Source organism: Ciona robusta, chromosome 10, assembly GCF_009617815.1.
Source record: "Ciona robusta chromosome 10, ASM961781v2".
NCBI lineage: Eukaryota > Metazoa > Chordata > Ascidiacea > Phlebobranchia > Cionidae > Ciona > Ciona robusta.
This window is the reverse complement of record NC_143244.1, coordinates 6,901,906-6,922,558: the sequence shown is the minus strand read 5'-3', so window position 1 is coordinate 6,922,558 and position 20,653 is coordinate 6,901,906. Positions and strand designations below refer to the sequence as shown.

General features: G+C 33.8%; 3 protein-coding genes across 3 annotated transcripts; 1 reads left to right on the top strand and 2 right to left on the bottom strand.

The window, feature by feature from the left end:
• Positions 1-39: 39 nt before the first annotated feature.
• LOC149730288 (spliceosome associated factor 3, U4/U6 recycling protein-like) lies at positions 40-9,927 on the bottom strand. Its single transcript, XM_089886264.1, has 24 exons — positions 9,521-9,927; positions 8,777-8,902; positions 8,336-8,441; positions 7,971-8,041; positions 7,664-7,777; positions 7,090-7,195; positions 6,759-6,895; positions 6,379-6,534; positions 5,957-6,088; positions 5,572-5,677; positions 5,278-5,358; positions 4,756-4,927; positions 4,439-4,637; positions 4,033-4,159; positions 3,631-3,702; positions 3,280-3,375; positions 2,924-2,962; positions 2,604-2,707; positions 2,140-2,271; positions 1,888-1,947; positions 1,391-1,543; positions 978-1,070; positions 527-615; positions 40-412 (listed from the first exon to the last, which is right to left on the bottom strand). Exons 1-24 carry the CDS (start codon positions 9,671-9,673, stop codon positions 244-246), a joined length of 2,793 nt encoding a protein of 930 aa, XP_089742390.1. The 5' UTR covers positions 9,674-9,927; the 3' UTR covers positions 40-243.
• A 244-nt stretch (positions 9,928-10,171) lies between these two features.
• On the top strand, positions 10,172-14,598 carry LOC149730287 (voltage-gated hydrogen channel 1). Its single transcript, XM_089886308.1, has 6 exons — positions 10,172-11,644; positions 12,379-12,518; positions 13,143-13,307; positions 13,551-13,728; positions 13,909-14,028; positions 14,372-14,598. Exons 1-6 carry the CDS (start codon positions 11,335-11,337, stop codon positions 14,485-14,487), a joined length of 1,029 nt encoding a protein of 342 aa, XP_089742434.1. The 5' UTR covers positions 10,172-11,334; the 3' UTR covers positions 14,488-14,598.
• LOC149730286 (signal peptide peptidase-like) lies at positions 14,587-19,212 on the bottom strand. Its single transcript, XM_089886307.1, has 10 exons — positions 18,954-19,212; positions 18,563-18,744; positions 18,191-18,279; positions 17,858-17,943; positions 17,524-17,623; positions 17,156-17,239; positions 16,439-16,522; positions 15,828-15,864; positions 15,480-15,668; positions 14,587-15,195 (listed from the first exon to the last, which is right to left on the bottom strand). Exons 1-10 carry the CDS (start codon positions 19,152-19,154, stop codon positions 15,129-15,131), a joined length of 1,119 nt encoding a protein of 372 aa, XP_089742433.1. The 5' UTR covers positions 19,155-19,212; the 3' UTR covers positions 14,587-15,128.
• Between the last annotated feature and the right edge of the window lie 1,441 nt (positions 19,213-20,653).

The window sequence follows — 20,653 nt, the reverse complement described above, 5'->3', positions numbered from 1 at the left end:
GATAAAGTTACTCATTCATTCCTATAAACTACAATATCGTTGCTTTTGTCGACTTTTATGATTAAAAATAATACGCACTTTGTGCAGTAACTCAGCGGTTTTTAAAATGAACTTGATTTGACAACGTAAAAAAGTCGGGCAGTCAGCAAACTACCTTTGCCCTAAAAACCAACTTTTCCGCCACGCGTGGTCGATTAACAGAACCATGTGAAAAGAACGTATTTCTAACTTAACAGTTCCACTTTAAGGGTTAGAATAAAGGCCAGCAAAATCCCTATTGCTTAACCCTTTGGAATGGATAGTATTGTCGTTTGCGTCTTTTTCTTGTTTTCCAATTGTGTCTGATTTGGTGACCTTTGAACTCTGTAGTGACCTTGGGATTAGGGTCACCTGGCTCTTGCCCTTTCCACGACTGCAGTAAGGTAATGGTTTAGATATAATTATAAGAAAAGACTTACGTAATACCCATAATGGGTCAAATTTGGGCTAAATCCCAGGTCCTCGACAAGAAAAAAAACATTATTACCTTCCAACAGTAGTACCGCGCTCAACTTGACCAAGTGATTTTCCCATAGTTGAACTACGTCCTCGTGGTGGGGGATTGCTAATAGCAACCTGCAAGTTTAATATATTTAAATATTACATTACTAATGGTAACCTACAAGTCAAAAATGTTAAGTGTATCATACAATGGGTACTCGATACAGTGCAAAGAATGACACCTAAAATGCTGATATTTTAAGAATCTAAAATAAAGCTAAAACCACTTCAAATACCAACAACAAAACAGTCAAAATTTTTCACATAAAAAACACTATTTTGAAATTCATTCATGACAAACGGAATCCAACAATAGTAATTTTATTTGGTCATAATACGAGCACTCTTACCAATGAGCTTACAAAGCTAAACTATAAAAGTAACTGAACTCGGAATTAGATTAAATTCTTACAATGTACAAGTGTTTATAAACCGACCTTAATAGTGAAACCATCCATCTCAGTTTCGTCCATTTTCATAACAGCTTGTGCTGCATCAGACTCATTCTCGTATTCAATAAACGCAATCCCCTGCAATGACAATTTAAAATATTACTGTAACAGCTGCACAATGTGTTTATTTTTCTGTTAAATATTATTTTTTCTATAATAAGGAAACAAAAAAGTAATATAAGAATTTAACCATGTAATAGCAATGTTTAACAGTAAAAATAATATAATACACAAATGCATTTGTTGTGGAAAAGGTCTTTTTCATACATATATTTTGCTTTTAAAAATTACAAAATATGCGGCAGCAACCCTATTTTAGAACCACAGATTTAAACACTTGTCTGCAACACTTTCAAAAAATTTCAAAAACTGTTAAAAATTTAGAACCTTGACATTACCTTTGATTTGCCCCCCTTGGTAACTACTATACGAGCCGACTTCACGACACCGTGTTCGGAGAAAACCTTCTGCAACGTTTCTTCAGTGGTAGCAAAGTTAAGCCCGGATACGAACAACTTGTGTTTCTCTATTTTTGTCTCATATTTGAACACCTGGAGTGAAGGTTAATTTAATGTCAAATGTAGAAAAAATTTGGTTATTGAAGAATCCTCTAGCTTGTTACAGATTAGACTGGTGGAAAGTGTTAGAGGTTTGTAGTTATGAAGTCATTAGGGGTTAGGGGTAGGTGGTTATAAGAAGGTTAATTTAGTGGGTTGAAGTGATATTGTTTCTTATACAGTGATTCCATTGGGCAAGAGATTAATCAATCATAGAGTGCTCGCCTCTAGACCAGAGGTTACGGGTTCAAGGTTCACACTGGCACTTACAGTTTGATTTTGTGATCAAAATACCACTAAGGTGTATGGAAATTGCATATTTTCAATTTTCAACATACCTTTTGACGATTTGATTTTTCAGTGTTTCTTGAAACGTATAATGGCCTGCCCTCTAATGGCTGTAATGAAAAATAGTGTTTTTTTTTATTTAAATAGTTTTATTAAATTTTAGTTTGCAGCTTTGTAGCCTTTTGAATAAACAAAACAAGATGTATAGACAAAAACACCTACAATTTTAGGGGGAAATTTTGTATAAAACAAACCCTCTAAAAGTTTATTTTGAAAAGAATTTTTTGTTTAATAACACCTACTTGTCGATCGAGATTGAGCGCTTTTTCCACGTCCTCGATTTGATGGAAAGTAACGAACCCGAATCCTCTCATCTTTCCTTTATAATCTCTCACTACTCTAACTGACTTCACATCACCACAACATCCGAACATCTGGGATAAACAGATGCAAAAAATTGTTAAGGTGAACTTTGTTTTTGTATTATGGTATGCAAAAAACAGGCAACAACAGTTATTATAACTTGGATGTTCTGTTTCATACAGCTCATGCCAGCTTACCAGTTACCATCTATGTAACTTTGTGTGTGACTATTTTTTCCAGATGAACGACAATTTAGACAACCTTAGTGACCACTGGATTAAAACAATAGATTACAATGTTATTTCATATAGGGAAATTTTAGATTTTCGGATTTCCGATTTTATTTGAAAAAACAGTGTATAATTATTATTTTTAAAATTTTTCCTAAAATAACAAGACTTACAATTTTAAGTTTTTCCTCAGGAGACTGGACACTATAGCTCATATTACTGATAAACACGGTGTGTTTGTCGCCCTCTGCTGTTCGTTCATCGCTAGTTATCGTGGCTGGAAAAATATTTGATTTTTATGAACAGATGAAAACAGCTTATATAGAATACAGGTTATAGTTATGAAATGGGCAAAATCTTGTCACAACCATAGATCGCTTAGATTAGAATTAGATTTTTAGAAGGACCAAGATTATAATTTTGTTAACTTTTCCAAGAAAAATGGAACTCAATGGTTTTATTGGTCATGAATATAATAATTAATTAATTTTACCTTGGGCAGGTTGGTCCTCAGACATAGGCGTTGGGGCTTCTGTAAAATTTATTGACAAAATTAATAATTTTTCACGGTAATAATAAGTATATCACATATTCTGTTACTTCTGCTACCAGGGATAATTTAAGTAATCTTTCAACAGCTCATCTAGTATGAAAAAACGTAGTGTATTTCAATGTTTCGTATGCCATCCAAACATATTCCCTGATGAACTCTTGCCGGATGCCAAACAAAACGTCAAATACAAGCTACGTGTTATACCAGATGAGCCTATATTTGTATCACATAATCGTTAAAACTACTAGTTTAAATAATAGTAATACTTTTCCATTTTTATCAAAACAATAATTTACCATTTTCTTGTCCTTGTTGTTTGTCAGGTTTATATCCAGGTGGTGGCGCTATTGTTTTCTCTGGAGATTTTGCTTTCACAAATCGCGGTGGGAGGCCTGGGGGGGTGGGTTGTTGTTTATCCTCGCATGGCAGGGCAACAACAGTTGTTATAACACAGGTGTTCTGTTCAATACACCTCGTGCCTGCTTATGAGTTACCACGTATGTAACTTATTAATTTTCACCTGACGAAGCAACAACAGTCGTTATAACACAGATGTTCTGTTTCATACACCTTGTGCGTGCTTACAAGTTACCACATATGTAACTTTGAAGGGGATTGTTTTTTTGAATAAAACGTTTATTTATTACCTGCTGGTTCTTTAAATCCTTCTTTATTGGGTGAATGTGTCCGTTTTCTTTTTATGTTTTCTTGTGGTTCAGCTAAAAAAGAAACAAATTTTAATGATGAAGATTTGATTTTACTGAAAAATAATATCATTTTTATCTGAAAAATCAAAAAAAAGTTTCTAAGCAGGCCTAAAACTGCTATTTAATTAGGCCCATTATACTTTGTAACATTATGTCTTAGTGGTTTTAAACTGTGTATCAGTTTTTATTAGGTTTTAAAGTCTAGTTTGATCTCCATGTAGGTGAGGTCCCAAACACCAGGGGGGTTACCACATGAACCTCACCAGATGTTGAAGCCTGTCACTCCCCCAAGGTAGGAGAAAATATTAAGTTACTATCTAACATAAAACATAAATTACTTACTGTTAGAAATATTCCTTTTAGTTGCTTGTCTGTTTTCTTTCTTGTTTGGACTATGGCGAGGCTTTTTATTTTTATCAAATTTCTTACCACCTTGTTTTTTCTGTCTTTCCTCAGCAAACGCGACAAGCTTGAAAGGGAAGGGTTTTAGTTATTTGGGTACAGGTAAAAGTTGATACAATATAGTATAGAGTCTGTTATACAGAAAACAGTACTATGTGGACCCCTCACAAAAAAGACCATCCTTATTGGACATCAACCATACAGTATTTGGAAAAAATAGCACCAACGAAACTCAAAACTTAATGAAAATCCACAAAGAACAATTTTTTTTTAAAAACAAGAAAGCAAAATAAAAAAGGAAGGAAAAAAACTAAATAAAAACAAGCAAAACAATCCAAACACCAACTTTTTCCCTCCTTTTGATGACTTTACTCATCCTTCCTTCAACTTTCTTCATTGATTCATCGAGATCCGATAAACTTCCGTTTTCTCGCTCGAATCGGATGAGGAACTCACATGCTGACTCAGCACTTCCATCATCAGCCGCGCTTGACTGCACAGCATGACGCAGCACATTTCGAGCGTGAGTTAAATCGCCGTGTAATCTGAAAAGAGAGTGATTTTTAATTTTTTTTTCCTTCCAATTCATAGAGAACCACTGGGTTAGAGCAAAAAAAATAACATTATAAATGATAAAACTCGTTAAAGACAAAATCCTCCCACCTCTCAAGATGGTAATATTGCTCCCAAATCTTCCAGTTCAACCTTGCATCCGGATGTTTTATCACTTCCTCCATTATCTTTCGAGCTTCATCGATACCTTGTGATCCTCCTGCTTCAATATTCGCCCAGTAAATCCACATTGTGTAATCGGGGTCCGCATTTTCACTGAAACCTATGGTGAATGGATTGGTGAATAAATGAATGGATGCATAAAGTTCCAATGTAAATTTGGTTACCAATGTAAATTTATAGGTAAATGGATAAATGAGTGAATGAGTAAATAAATGATGAATAAATTAATAAATGGATGGATGCATAAGAAGAAATAAAACACATTAAAGTGCCATGGAGTCTGGAATATAGTAGGGCAACGACAGTCGTTACAGCACAGATATTTTGTTTCACACACCATGTGCTGAGTTATTACTTATGTAACTTTGTGGTGGCAGACCATGGTAGTCTGAAGTACAGGTTATAAAACATTTGTATCACTAAGGTATAAGTAGGGTAACTGATACATACCTGGTAAAACCTCGTTCAACAAATGTGACGTAGCTCGTTTAAACTCAGTTCGTACAACTGTCATTCCTTCTTGAGGGTTTTCTGTAAATTTGAAAAAATATTTTAAATTTTTAAACAAAAATTATTATAAAAAATTTTAAATCTTTTTAAAGTTAACAAATTTAACAGTGCATTAGGTTTACATGTCAAAAAAAAAACTCAGAAAAATAGAACATATTTATGGGAAACACAATTTTTTTATGAAATTTTGTAAAAATACTTTCATGATATTTTTCATGTATCATTTTGTTTCACCTTCATGAATTCTTCGTATGTAATCACACCAACATCTCCACAACTCCAAGTATTCTGACGCTGATGAGAAACCAACAGCCAATGCTTCGTTAAGCACTTCTTCAACCTGCAATAATTGAAAGTTCAATAATTATTGGGTAAAATTTAGCTTTGTAAAGAACAAAACTGCAATATACTTTGGTTCTGTTTCTTTCTATACAGACTCGATAAAACAGCTTTTAGCAGCACATTAAAAGCTGTTTTAGGCATTAAACTAGGGTGCTAAAACTAAAAGAAATTGAAGTGATCAGGCACCCTTAACATTACAACCATGTAAATACCCCAATTCTATCAAGTGGTCGCCCCCAGGCACTCCCAACTAAATAACCCAATTCCACCAACCAACCTTATTTTGAGGTTCACTATTCCTCTCTAAAGTAAGAACCAACCCAACCCATAGCTTGGCTACCCATGGGCAGTTCCTTACTGATCGTTTGTAAGCAGATAGCACGATGGGTCCACTCTTTAATGTGTTTGTCTATAAAAATATAAGATAAAAAAGTCAACTAATGAAATTATTCTATTTTATGTGGGTTAGGTCCTACATCAAGAAAAATCTGAGATTTGGACCACAGTTTTCCCATTTGTGTCTTCGATTTCGGTAGCAAAGTTATAAAATAGTTAAAACAAAACTGCGAGATATAGCGACAAAAACAGTTAAAGAGGCTTTTTATATTTACATTTAGTTGGATGAAAGAAGCGTGCTCGCTACATCTAGCAGTCGAAAGTATTATTCATTAAACCATGCAATAAAAATGCATAACCTACCAAGTATTTAAGGTAGTCCCTCCATAGTTGAGCATTGAGGCAATTATCTGCGATGGCACGTTCGTAAATACATTGTATACGCGCAGGGTTGTTTGATTTCATCTCATGGTCAATATATGCGTTGTATTCTTCAGTTTTGGGAGATTCAGCAGATTCCTGTGTAATTAAGAAATATATTATTCTTTTATGTAAAACATGTTTATAACAGCAATGCCAGTGCCTCTGGATAATAGAATCGACATAATGTATTTTTCCTCACATGACGAGGCGACAACAGTAGTAATAACATGGGGATACACGATTACCATGACTGCACCAAATTTATAATTTTTGGCTGTATAAAGAAACCCTCTCTGCATTCATACAAGCACACTACCCACCAAAGCAAGTTCCATTATTTTCAATTCTTCCATTTGTTCGATAGCTTTGTCGTAAGAATGTAGTATCGATTCGGGGATTTCCCCATCTCCGTTATCTTTCCACCATTCTTCATATTCAACCATGGTGGATTCCATGTCTGCATGAAAACATAATATTTATACAAAAATACGTCATACTGCCTTAGTTTTAAAGGAAAAACAGCTTTTACTTTGCTGATGATTCTATTTGAATAAAAGACAGAGGATGCCACTTAGCGAAATATAATAGTATATATATAACTTATTAAACAATTGGTTGGCCAATTTATAGAAACAAACATATATAACTTACTAAGCAATGGTACTGCCAGTTGCCTGGTGAAAAGAAGTCCAACTTTTGCTGTTTGTTGAATAATCTGATCATTTTGTTCTGGTGTAGTGATACTGCCTGGTTGTGGCTGTTAAGTAATAAAGGACAATAATTATTAATTATCACTCGCTAATCTAATACAGTTATTCTGGTAATCTTTTTGACCACAAACTTAATGCTACGAATGCTTGGGTGATTTTGGGGTGACATCATATTATATGTTAACTCCAGTTATAAGCTTAAAATAGATTTTACCTTGCTGTTGTGGCTATACAAACAGGCAAAGCCAAAGTATACGACCATGACATAAGTGTAACTGCAACTTAACAATGTAACCCCCATATTTTTTTAAAAAATAAGAAAATAACATTTATCGTATTTAAAAAAACATGCTTTTATGGCTCATAATTTGGTAGTTTGGACAACCCATTAGTGATTACTGGGTTGGAGCAATTGCTATTAAGTGTATTGCTCAATGATGAGAGCACTCTTAAATGTATCACACCCATAGCACTGCATTAAAAATGAATGTTAAAGTTTAACACTATACAGATACCTGTATTGTAGCAAGAACGGCACTTTCTATCTCCCTGTATGCCTCCCAAACAGATGAACCTTTTAATACATGAAGACCAACCGAAGATAAAGCTCGTTCCGCTAAATTTCGTAGCTGGAAAAAAAAAGTAAAAGTGAATGCCAATTAAAATAGGGGGTAAATTCACAGATTACAAGATCATCTGTTAAGCGCATTAAATATATATATATATATACATGTCCAATTTAAAAAGACAACCAAAATTTTGTTGTTTAAGTAACAAATGTGTAAACTATAAATAGGAAAAAACAGCTAAATTATAAACCACCTTTTTTACTCCATCTGAAGTGCCAATATAACGAATGGAATATTGAATATATTCCAACCATATTTCACAAGCTGAAAAACAATCAAGAATCTGTTAAAATTCTAAATTCATTTTTGTTCTAATGTTTTATTGACAGCCCAATTTTTAAAACAGGGCTGACCTTGACCTCGTAGGTTTTACATCTTAAAACAGCTTTGATTCTGCTGTTAGCTGTCCATAGCAACAAACAGAGCCAAAATATACTGTATTCACCAGTCACCACATTAATTAATGAGGTTTCCTATGTTTGACAACTATTAAAAAAACTGCATTTTAGCAATGACACCCAAGATTTTACTAAAAATGTGAAAACCACAAAAACTTACACAGATAATCTTGAACAGCTAGTTCAAACAATGACTCAAGTTTTTGATGGTCATCTTCTGACTCGGCAAATTTTTGTTCATCTTCCAGCCATTCAAGCCATAATTGCTGGTAATATGAATTTGTATAAGGATTTGGTAATGCAGTAACAGTAATGGTGTTTGAGGACAACACATCTTAGCACCCCATATGTACATACTTTCTCTCTGGAGATTTAGCTACGAAATGTATAATTTTTTGTATTTTTAAACAGCTTATAATTTTTATTTATATAATATATATATATATATAGTTTTTTCTTCCATTTTTAGAACTAGTATTTTCTGGGAAATGGTTTTTAAAAACAGCTGACAACCAGAAACTTTTCCACTTCATGCATAAGTTGGGCAGTGGGCTAATGTATAAATAACTTCATGCAATGAAAAATAAATCAATGGTTTCACCTTTGTAAGTGGGAACAAATCCTTCATCTTATGTCGAGCAGACGATAGATTTTCAAACTCACCACATTTTCTTAACAAAGCTATTCGATCCACATGCGCTTGGTAGTTGTATGGAGAGTTGCTTATCTAGAAATATGGGGTCATATAATCATATATTCGTATGTTACATATAATACATAATAAAAATAACTTATTTATCCTCGAACGAACGGGCAACGACGGTCCTTAAAACACAGATGTTCTGTTTCATACAGCTTGTGCTTTTATCCATTATTGAACGGTGGGCTGAACAATGACAGTCATATTCACAAACCAGTCTGCAAAGTATGGCAGTTCCTGACGAGATCTCGCGCGTGCAAGACGGTTATTTTTCGCGTTCGCGCGTGCTATCATTAAAAATCTGCGTGCAAAGCATGTACATTTTCAAGCCACGTTAGGAAATCTTACTTAATTTAATACGTATTTTTTTCTTTGTTTAATTAATTGGCGTGCGTAGGACAAATTGTGGCGTGCATAACCGAAAGTCTGTAAAAAAATCGCGCGTGCACCTGCCATACTCTGCAGTCTGGTTCACAAAGCTAGCGGCTTTTAACTGATACTTTTTTACACCTTTTATCCATAGATTTTACAACTTTTGTTTAGTTGTAGATTCTCTTCTCTTTATTCTTTAAATTGTGTGAACTTTGCTATCTTTTTCAAAGATATGAACAAAACTATGTTATGTTAGCACTAAAAAAAACTTACTTTTTCATTAAGTAATTTAATTTCAGCAAGATTGACTTCTTCCTCTTCGTCGGAATCCGAGTCATCTTTCATCACAACGTCATCGTTTTCATTTTTCTCTTGCTCGACAACGGCAGTCGATGCGTGAGCTTCCATTGTATCAGTGTTCGACATTTTCTAACCCATAATTATGGCACAAAGGAGACAAGAAATCCTTCGGCAAAAATGTATGTTCGGTAAATTTATTTTTGTACGGTGTAAAATCGTACAAGGTTTAAAAAAAACGATAGTTAACGTTGATAAAAACAAAAGTGCTAGTGAGCAAGTGCTGAATTTCCGACGGTTAAAGGTGCAATATGTGTCGTATTTGTGCAAAATTCATCTGTACACATGTTTTATTAAACGTTTTTAGTACACCAGTCTCCAAAGTATTCGACTGTAATTCGAAAACTCCGCGAGACTTTTCACGCAAAAAAGTTTTGGTATAGGTTTTCTATGTGGCGCAAAAGAAAAAGGACGAGATTTTAAAACAAACTAACAAAAGGAAATTTTATGATATATTTGGGGTTCTGTGAATTGTATACACGAAAGAAGTGTCACTTTACGTTCATGTTATGGTTCCGCAGCCTCTTTGATTTAGCCAAACATAACAATTATCGTTAAACACAGAGCCCGTATATAAACATTTTTATATATGGACTCTGGTATAACCATGGTATAACACCATCGCCATACAACCTACTGACTTAGACCATATTACACACCATACAACCTACTGACTTAGACATACTTGTATTAAAAATTAATAAATCTTTTATTCTTGTCTCGCATGGCCATACACATAGATTGCTGCAAATATTTCAGTTATGTAAAATTTCCGGTTGCTATCAGCAAACGCAGACTATCTAAATGAAACTTGCACGAAATACGTACTGTAAAACAGACATATAACACTTGCAATAAAGCGTTTAATAACGTGTTCTAATTAAAATTAAATTACATCATGAGTCACAAAGCGTATAACCTCGAAAAAGTTTAAATTTGGGCGGGTTCAAGTGTCTGCACGAAGAAAAATTTGAGATACATTTTCCGTTACGTCATGTTTACTAGAAAACATTAGGATATTTTGTATCATCATGACTATTACGTCTGAAGCGTTTTGGGCTAGAGTTGCATGGTTTATTTGCAATATTCCACGTATTTTGCTTGAAATCAGCTGTCTGGACGTTTATAGTCAAACAGTTTAGATTACGTAATTGTTTTGAACCGACCGCCGAATATGTCATACATACAGTAAGGAGAATGGTTGGTAAGGAAACCTAGTATTGTAACAATAGACGCAACGATAAAGCAGACGAATGAGTAAAGAATGCAAGTTAACAAAGACGTTTTAATGTAGTTATACACTTATACACGCTCGTATCATAGCTAACTTGGCTCGTAGGTATAGATCAGTCACTGTCAAGTTAGTTGGGTATTGTAGTACGGACATACGGTTTTTAATAGCTGCGTTACAATAGATAAATAATTAACGACGGTCGTTTAGCCGCCAATTCCCATCGCTTCCCTGTTTTAATTAATTCGATCTTCGCTAGCGTATTACAAGAGGTAAATTAACGTCAGGTAATGACCTTATTTTTTCGCAAAATAAATAGACAGTTGATCATACGCTAGAACGTACTGTGTGCCTGGTGTATACAAAACGTTTAATTTGTGAACCTTATCAGGAACAGGGAGAGACAAGTCGTATTTGTTTAGTATCTGTGGCATCAATTGTAGCCTAATAATTTATGAAGGTGAGAATATAATTTGCAAGAACAATTATTCTTATAATCATGGAAGGCGATAATTGCAATAAATCTCGTCATAAAAGCCACAACATGATTAACCCTAATTATGCAAGTGTACGATGTACACAACCTCTTCCATCTGTGATCCAACTTCGATCTCGAAACAAAATGATTGGCATCACTGAAGACCCTTCTTCAGACTCTGAACCCGTATCCTCCAACCAGCCATTATTGCTCACAAATTTAAGTTACGAGGTGCATACGTTTAACGACAACAATAATCATGAGCGTCCCGCACCCCAAGAACAATCGACACAAAACACTATGATTTCAATGCAATCAGAACAAAAATCAGGTGAATGTTAATTTATTGATGAATTTTTCAATCTACCTAAAGTTGTGTCAAAGAATAAAAGATTGTTTAATTATTGCTGATTTCGTGTGTACAATCTAATAGTTTTGTAAAAAAAAACTTAAAAATTTTGATTTATCATGTATAGGCCTACATATATAATTATTAATGAAAAAGTTGCCAATTGAGTACTACTATTGAAGTGTAAAATGTCAGGATCTGTGTCTGACCACTAGCTATCAGATCAGAGGTGGTATACTCGGCTACTGACTAAACTAGTCGGTCGCGGAAACTACTGGTTACCGCGTTTTTTTAGTCGGCCGACTAAAATTTAGTCGGTGGGTTTTTCACATTTAGTCGGCTGACTAAGTTTCTGTGCATTACTCATTACAGAAGTTAGTCGTTCAAAATCGGCCAACTAAAATTTTAGTCAGGCGACTAAAAAAGCAAAATCTAATTTAGGCGGCGACTAGCTTAGTCGGTAGCCGAGTATGCCATCCCAGGGTTCCAGGATTTGAGGCTTGATGCCACTACCATTGTAAGCGTATGTGTCCACTAAGAAACAATTGAGGTGTATGTAACAAAACACCCGTGATGTAACGATTGCCATTGCCCTAAACATACAAGAATAAACAAATTACATCCAAACACAAATTACATTCATCCATGTATTTACCAATCGAACTCCCACCCTGACCACCAATAAAATAACCCCATCCATTCAACTTCACCCATAGATCGATTCACCGCTTCCAACCTTGGGATGTTCCAATACATGAAGTTTGAGATAGGAGAAGATGGAGATGATCATGAGGAAGAAGCAATCCTCACGAACAGGGAGAAACTGAGACACATCCTTCATTCTAAACCAATACATGTGAGCATTTGTACTTATTGTACTTGTGGTATATTGCAGGAGTGAATAAATTTTAACGCTTTGTTTCATACACTGGCGGTGATTATTTAGTGTTTTAAAATTGATTCGAATATAATTACAAATTTGTGCCAACATAGTGCAAAATGCATAGCATGCATGGGTTTTATTGTACCTGTATCATTAAAATAGTTATAACCTAAAATTCTAGTTAATATTTAACTTTTACTCTTAAGCTACCCACATTGTTTGTTGGCGCATGTAACTATGTGTGCTTGGAAAAACTTGGCCAATTGCTTCATTTGGATGGTTTCTATGTTCAAATTGTCCCAAATGTCTTCTATACATAAAAAATAATCCCACAAAGTTACATACATGTTACTTTTCAGTTCTATAAGCGGAAACAAATGAAACATGACACTCATCCTAAATAAACAAGTTTTCTACATTTATTTCAACATGTGTTGGGTTTAACAGTTACGCTTTGAACTGATGCTCTTTGCAATACTTTATATCCAAAGCCCGGTTTAACTGCTATCAATTGCTTTTAATTACCTTTTGTTTATTATTTTAATTAATTTAATTTTGCTATTGAAACTAACACTTATGTCATATTTACCTATACAGGTTGCAATCATAGTGCTAGTTGTGTTGGACAGTTTTCTTGTAGTTGGTGAACTCCTTATTGACCTCAAAGTAATCATTGTACCACATGGTAATCCCGCACCAGAGATATTACACGGGTTTTCTCTCTCAATTCTATCAATATTTATGGTGGAAATCGCTTTGAAGGTAAAACTATGATCATATTTAAATAGATTAAGCGTTTCTTTTGGCATAGTGGTTATTGCACCTGTCTCTAGACCAGAAGTTATAGGTTCAAGGCTCGATACTCCTACTATTGTGGAAGAATGTGTCCTTGGGCAAGACACTTAATGACAATTTCTCCAGCGGTCACTAACGAGTTGTCTAAATTGTCAGGCACACATTAAAAAATTTATAATCACGATATGTTACCTTCTTTTATATTCCCAGATAATCGCCGATCATCGTCACTTCATACACCACAAGGTGGAAGTGTTGGATGCGGTTGTCGTGGTGATATCGTTCGGTGTCGATATCGCTCTTATATTCGTCGGGGAGAGCGAAGCCCTTGCTGCTATCGGACTCCTTGTCATTCTACGGCTTTGGAGAGTCTTCAGGATCATTAATGGTAAGATTACGATTGTTATTGCTAATATTGATGAATAGTTAAATAAATAAACAGATGTAACGTATACCTTATTCATTTAAAAGATGAGTTTTTTGTTTCATACATTTCGTACCTGCTTACAAAGTACTATGTATGTAACCGTGGGATTAGTTTTTATGTATAGCCCGTCTTTGTTTCCAGGTATCATCGTAACAGTAAAAACTAAAGCAGACGATAGAGTTCATGAAATAAAGAAAAAGAATTCTGAGCTGGAATTACAAATTCATAATCTAGAAGAGAAACTCTCACAAAAGGAGCAAGGTAAGCCAGAATTTTGTTTTGCAATTGTTTCCATAGACTCCAAACCTGGGGTGACAGGCCTATTTTGGACAATTCTGCTCTGCAACAATCAGTAAATATTTGAATCATTAAGTTTTTTTTTTTCATAGGAACGACTATCTAACTATCTCTGCATTTTGTGAAGTTCGGCGCCTTTTACGATTGTTTCACTCTAATTTCATAGTCCAGTGCTGTAGTTCGGTTAAGCTTTAAAAAATAGTCAAAAATCTTCAACATTTAAAAACAAAAACAACTGTATGCTCATATATGTTTATCAATATATAATAATACATCCCCTGTAAACTAATTCAATTTAACTTTTCAGATATGTCCCGCCTGCATGAGATTCTACGTTGCAATAATATCGATATCCCACCAACAGTGCCTTCAACTACTTTAGTGCAAATCCATAGTACCACAACAGCCTCTGCTGATGTTTAAGTTCCTCTTGTATTCCTGTGCCTTTCAAGACCAAAGTTGCAGTTCCATTTTCTTCAGTGCAATTCTCTGTGTCAGTATTCCCGCCAATAAAGTACTACATTTTATGTACAACCCTTTTTTTTTTCATTTTACTTTTTCTTGGCGCGTAATTCTACAAAAAGGCAACAACCGACATTGCACTAATCACCTGTGGCAGAACGAGCCACTCATCTATAAAAAGTAAAATCGTTTCCCGCAAAGTTTACAAATTCATTCATAAAAAAGGTACAGCCATACTTTAAATAAAAAATTATTTTTTTGGTCAATCAAACCCCAAATAGCTAACTTAACAACATCAACTCATATTGTACAGTTTACATTGGAATTTAAATAGTTATCGAATACACATTTCTATCTTGATAGACTTATAGGCAAGATTAAAATGCAACTAGTGCAAAGATAAAGTATGGCAACAATTTTTAAACAGAATTTAAATTTGAACCTGTAGACAGATTGGTATAGATTCCCACAAACCATACGGAGATATTTCACAACAAATACAATGTGTGTAGAATAAACAACAAAAACAACAACTACACACTGCAACAGGACGTTTTCCATGTTTCTAAAATAATAATTTACATTCGGCAATATTGGTCAACTCAGTCCGATTTTTTGGTGTCTTCTTGTTTTTCTGGTTCGGTTTTCTCACTTTTTTCATCCGAATAACTGCAAGATAATGTTAGATATAATAATTTTGCACAATGTATAAAAGAAAAGCTTTTCGTTGCATTTCAAAAGTTTGTTGGACTTGCACATTTCAAACCCTTCACTAGGCTACAGGCAGAGACGATAACCAATATGTCGCACTTAGGGACAAATCCTGATGATGCCCCGCCGTATGGCAGACGAAACTTTGTTCCTTTAAATTCACAGAATGAACAATTGACGAAAGATCTAATTCATATTTGTAATACACCCGGCAACAACAGTGCACACAAACACCATCTTACCTGAACATCGCTTCCAAATCTCCTTTATAGAAAGCGACACCTAATGGTACAGATATACAAGCCGGGACAAGGTATAGCAAAGCAGGTTGGGCGTGGTTGAACACGGTCATTACAATAATAGTGGTTAACAATCCAGTGAAGTAAGCGATCATGCCAGAGTTGAAATACAGATTCTTGTCTCTCTTTAAACTAAAAAAAAAAACAAAAAAAGGAATTGAATTACAGATTGAGATTAACGAATGTTAACTACACCATGACAACATTTTATATAAAGATTTATATTCTACACAAGTGAGATTCTATAAACTCACAAATAATTTAGATATATTACATATTTAATAAACTTACCTCTTATCAAAGCGCAGCAGAAGGGCAATGAAAATTCCTGTTAAATAAAAAACAAGTTAAAATAACATTAAAATACCATCACGCATTCTGTGTAATGGGTTGATATAAATGGATATAGAATTTGGCAATATGTCCCCCGGTCCATTATAATGTCTATGATCAAGAATCAACATTTATTATGTATTAGGCCTATTGAATGTTGTTATTAATTAAGAGCTGCTATGAACCAAACCACTATTTAATGGTCAATGGTTAACAGAAGCAAAAAAAATAAGGAAAATTTAATAAACATGAAACAAAAGAAGCTACTTTATATGGCGTTTATATTTAAAATTTTACCAAGTAAAGCACTATATTTGGTTTTGAGTTTAATGCAACAAAGGCTTATGAGGTGTTAGATTATACAGTTCAATGTTTATATGAGCATTCGTACCACTAATCTTGCAGTAAATATAATAAAGGTAAAAGAATAAAGACCTTGTATTCTCTAAAAGTGAGGTTTTATGCCATGGCACAAAACAAAATGAGTGTTTAGGCCAGGGTTGGTCTATTACCTCAACACCCAGGGTGCTACCACATACAATAGAGATATATTGTTTGTATTAATTTACCTGGAATAACAATATCCCCCAAACCCAACATTGCCATGTTCTTTCCAAACACTCCTTCTACAAGAAAATCTTGGGGGAAAACCACTGTGGAAAAATACATTAAAATCTTGTGTTGCAATATATATATAAAATAATGTCAATATAATAAAATAAAACATATTTATGGATCATTTTTACATTAATATCAGCATTTGGCCCTTTGGATTATTGGCGCACGGATTTTTTAATTTTCAGTCAAATCTGGGGTAACATTATTAAAATACAGTTATACTCGTATTTGTCAAACATAGGGAACCTCATTGATTAATGTGGTGAATGCTATATACTTTGGCTCTGCTTGTTTGTATAGACACCTAACAGCAGGGTAAAAGCTGGGGTGACATTGTTAAAATACAGTGACATTCATAGTTGTCAAACATAGGGAACCTCATTTATTAATGTGGTGAATGCAATATACTTTGACTCTGCTTGTTTTAATGTTTTATATAGAAACTTTACAGTTGGGAAAAAGCTGTTTTCAGTTGTAAAGTTATAGTGCTAAAACATACAATGTCACATCTTTTCCACAAGAAACGTATGTCTTTAAAAAAATAAGACCAGTTTCAGTTAAACAAAACTTCTCAATGGCAAAGGCATCCAAATGTATTACATGAAACCTTTAGTGTTATGGTCCATGAAAACAAACAGCTTTAAATAATAGTTTAAAGTTTAAGTTACGTTTGATTGGAGCATCAAATTTCTTGGCCACTTGTACCATCACGTTGGTGCCAAACACCCAGAAGACATCATAGAAAAACAAACCTAGGATATATAAAGTACAACATTTAATGGAGTTTTACCGACAACAAGGTATCACCGTATGCTGGTACTAAAGACATTGTAAAAAAAATCCTGCTAAAAAATACTTTTGAGAACATTATAAAAAGGTATTTTTTAAATGAGTCCCTTTAAAATTAATAAAAAATTTACCAAAAAAAAGACTGACAGATTGGCTACTTTATGATATAAATCAACAAATTATTATAAAATAATATTTAAATAGAAATTATTTCATCCTGTTTAACTTAAATATTTAAAATACTTACCAATTAATAAGATGCATCCAGTCCCAATACTGCTAAGTTGCAACAATTCTACACCGTTCATGGCGAAGCAAAGACCAATTAGATTGTTTGCCAACCAGTGCTGCATATGATAAGTTATGTGAATAATTCAATAAAGTTTTTTCTACTGCTCGTTTACTACCAGACATAGCGTATTAATCGATAGTTGAAATATCGGTTATATTATTAAATCGCTTTGTAACTGAAAAAACACAATAGAAAACAATATTTTTGTGTATGGTATAAAGTTTTCTTACATCTTTTTAAAAGTTGTACATTTTTATATTATATAATATAGCCAATATAGCCTACATACCTTTTTTACTGCATACCATCCAGAGACAAGACCAAACAAAGCAATAGAAACAACATATTTACGATCAAAATCCAAGTCCAATAAAACTAAAAAAAAACGTTAAAACATTTTTTTTGAAAATCAAAAGTTGCGTGTAAAAGTATGAACATAGCCCTACTGCCGCTTAAAGGATTTTTTAAGTAAACCAAATAATGAGATGTGATATGGGCAAAAAATAATAAAGATCCTGCTTGGTATAAACACAAAGTAGTGTGCAATACCTTTAGAAAATTATAACATAGGACAAGAGTTAAAGAACTTAAATAGCAATCAAAAAACTCTGCCAATATTTACCGGATTTATTCTCTTCACTTCCCTCAGTAAGATGTAAATGATAGGGCAAGTTTGGAAATGAAGCTGGAATCAGTTTCTCAACGTATGGTCTAAAATAAAATTCAAATAAAATATTATATAATATAGATGTCAGGCTATATACAATTTAAAACATCTAACATAACTGTAACTGTGTTAACTATATATATACCTAAAAAATGCAAGGAGTAAATTTACAATTGATGGTAAAAATATATATCGATTATTATTCTTTATAGTGATTGAAAACAAATGTCTTGAACTGCACAAACTTTTCCAATGTTATCCTAGATTTTGCTAAATATTTAGAAAAACGATGTTTAAGATTGAAGAACAGGATTCATTTCCACTTACCCAATAATGTGAGCCATAGCAAAGATACCGAGGATAAAGAAATAGAAACTGACGAGGATGTTAATATGATCTTGTGAGAAGAGCTTGAAGAAGACATAAATACCAAACAACATGCAACTTGCAACGAGAGGAAATTTCATGGCATCATCTTTCGTGATTGTGTCTGGTTTTTCACCCGTCAACTGAAAATACATTTAGGATTTTTAACAAGGTATTTTATAATATATAATTTTTACCAATTTACTGCTATGAAAATGGGCCAACCCTGGCCTATATGGGTCCATGGCTTGATTTTGCAAATCCCCTTCCATTAGAGCTTGGAAATTGGAAATTTATCCTCACGTGCCGAGGCAACAACAGTTGTTTTAACAAATAAAAACTTTTAACAAACCTTTTGTTTCTCAAGATATGCAACTGATCTGTAAGCCCCAATAATAATAGGAACAACAGCCATAGAAATAAGAGCAGTGTACGCAACTAGTTTGCCTTCTGGTGTGGCAGGTATTTTAGCCGATGAGTTTGATTTTTGGAAAGTTTCGTTGACAAAGTTGTTGATAGCATTGCTCACCGTTTCACCTAGTGTTTCACTCATATTGGAAGTTTTTAACTTTTACAAAGAGTCTGGTAAAAGAGAATAATATTTTACTTGCTTAGTAGCCTATATTACTTATATATATTCATACAACAATTTTAACTTAACAGAAAACATGGGGTTTGAGTTTTAGTTCTATGGTTATAACGAGAATCAGAGACAAAGCGAATGACGAAAGATAAGGTGGTTTTGTATTATAGTGATTAGTGTGAGACATAGCGTGTGGAATTTTTCCTGGCATCTTTAGAGAATACGTTATACTTATACATTTGTGGTTAGAAGGTTTAGATTAGCTGATTACATATTAAGATGATTCTTCAAAACTAAGAAAATACACATACACACACAAGAAGAATTTACAGATATACCCAGATTTAAAAACCTAAATTCGTATATAAAACTAAAACATGTAACTATCACTGCCATTCTGCTAGATGTCCCACATATTTCAAACTATTACACCAGTATACGAAAGCCACACATGTCACATATGATACACTTACACACAGACGATACAGTTAAACTAGTTGACATTCTTAACTACAGGACAACACAACACTAACTAAAATTCCAGACGTTTTCTGCCTCGTAATAAACAATTTATCTGATGAATAAACAGTCAAATTTTACCCCATTAAAATTTCATAAGAAGTTCTCAATCCTTATCACAGCATAAGCCATTAAACACCATGTTCTAGTACTAAATACACAGCCATGTAGCTTCCTTGTCGCATTTTAATCCATGTGAAAATCTTGCCAGGAAACTAACGACGTGTCCTACAGATGGTCCAAGGAAGCGATACGCATGACTGAACGTAACGTCACACTGTTTAAATTTTAAACCTTTTTGGTCGATTAAGAAATGTAGACCAAGTTTGGCACTAAATTCCAATTAATAAGTTACTTCAATGAACATTATTTTACTACCAGTACGCAAGCCTTTATAATAAACTTATGGTACATCGGAATTTTATTTCGGAAATGTAACCTATAGAGATTTTTCAGTTTAAAAAATATTGATAACAAAACATGTAAAACACAGATTTTGGAAAGTTTCGTGCCGTTATTTTTAAAGACTATCCGCGATAAAAAAAAACTGTGTTTTAAGTACAGAAAGTTAACATGTTACATTACAAACTATTTCAAGTTTGAGTCGTTTGAACTTTGCCAAAATAAACTTATTAGCACGACGTTTTCTATTGCCAGAGTTACGAGCGCTGTCCAGCAAGAAGCACCAGTAACTTTTTTATGTGTATTGCCTAAACAATATTTATACGAACTGTATCCGTGTGGTAGGGCTAGAGAGCTGAGCAATTTGACAACTAAGTTAAGACATAGCCGATTGGTAATGCGCTTCTTATGCACCGCAACATTGCCACATTATCATACGGTGTCCATAGTTGTATCGAATTACCCCTAGAATGTTTTTGACGACCGTTGTTTTGTTGATAAATTCCGCCTCTTTGTTTTTAAATTTTAGCATCGCTACTGCAATCAAG

What these genes read in the sequence shown, in the direction of transcription:
- LOC149730287 (XM_089886308.1), top strand. Translation starts at nt 11,335, where the DNA reads ATGGAAGGCGATAATTGCAATAAATCTCGTCATAAAAGCCACAACATG. An exon ending in TGGTGGAAATCGCTTTGAAG is followed by an intron (nt 13,308 to 13,550) that starts GTAAAACTATGA and finishes TTATATTCCCAG; the next exon opens with ATAATCGCCGATCATCGTCA. An exon ending in ACTCTCACAAAAGGAGCAAG is followed by an intron (nt 14,029 to 14,371) that starts GTAAGCCAGAAT and finishes TTAACTTTTCAG; the next exon opens with ATATGTCCCGCCTGCATGAG.
- LOC149730286 (XM_089886307.1), bottom strand. Translation starts at nt 19,154, where the DNA reads ATGAGTGAAACACTAGGTGAAACGGTGAGCAATGCTATCAACAACTTT. An exon ending in CATATCTTGAGAAACAAAAG is followed by an intron (nt 18,745 to 18,953) that starts GTTTGTTAAAAG and finishes ATGTATTTTCAG; the next exon opens with TTGACGGGTGAAAAACCAGA. An exon ending in GGGGGATATTGTTATTCCAG is followed by an intron (nt 15,865 to 16,438) that starts GTAAATTAATAC and finishes TTTATTTAACAG; the next exon opens with GAATTTTCATTGCCCTTCTG.
- LOC149730288 (XM_089886264.1), bottom strand. Translation starts at nt 9,673, where the DNA reads ATGTCGAACACTGATACAATGGAAGCTCACGCATCGACTGCCGTTGTC. An exon ending in TAAAAGGAATATTTCTAACA is followed by an intron (nt 3,703 to 4,032) that starts GTAAGTAATTTA and finishes TTTCTTTTTTAG; the next exon opens with CTGAACCACAAGAAAACATA. An exon ending in TGAGGACCAACCTGCCCAAG is followed by an intron (nt 2,708 to 2,923) that starts GTAAAATTAATT and finishes ATATTTTTCCAG; the next exon opens with CCACGATAACTAGCGATGAA.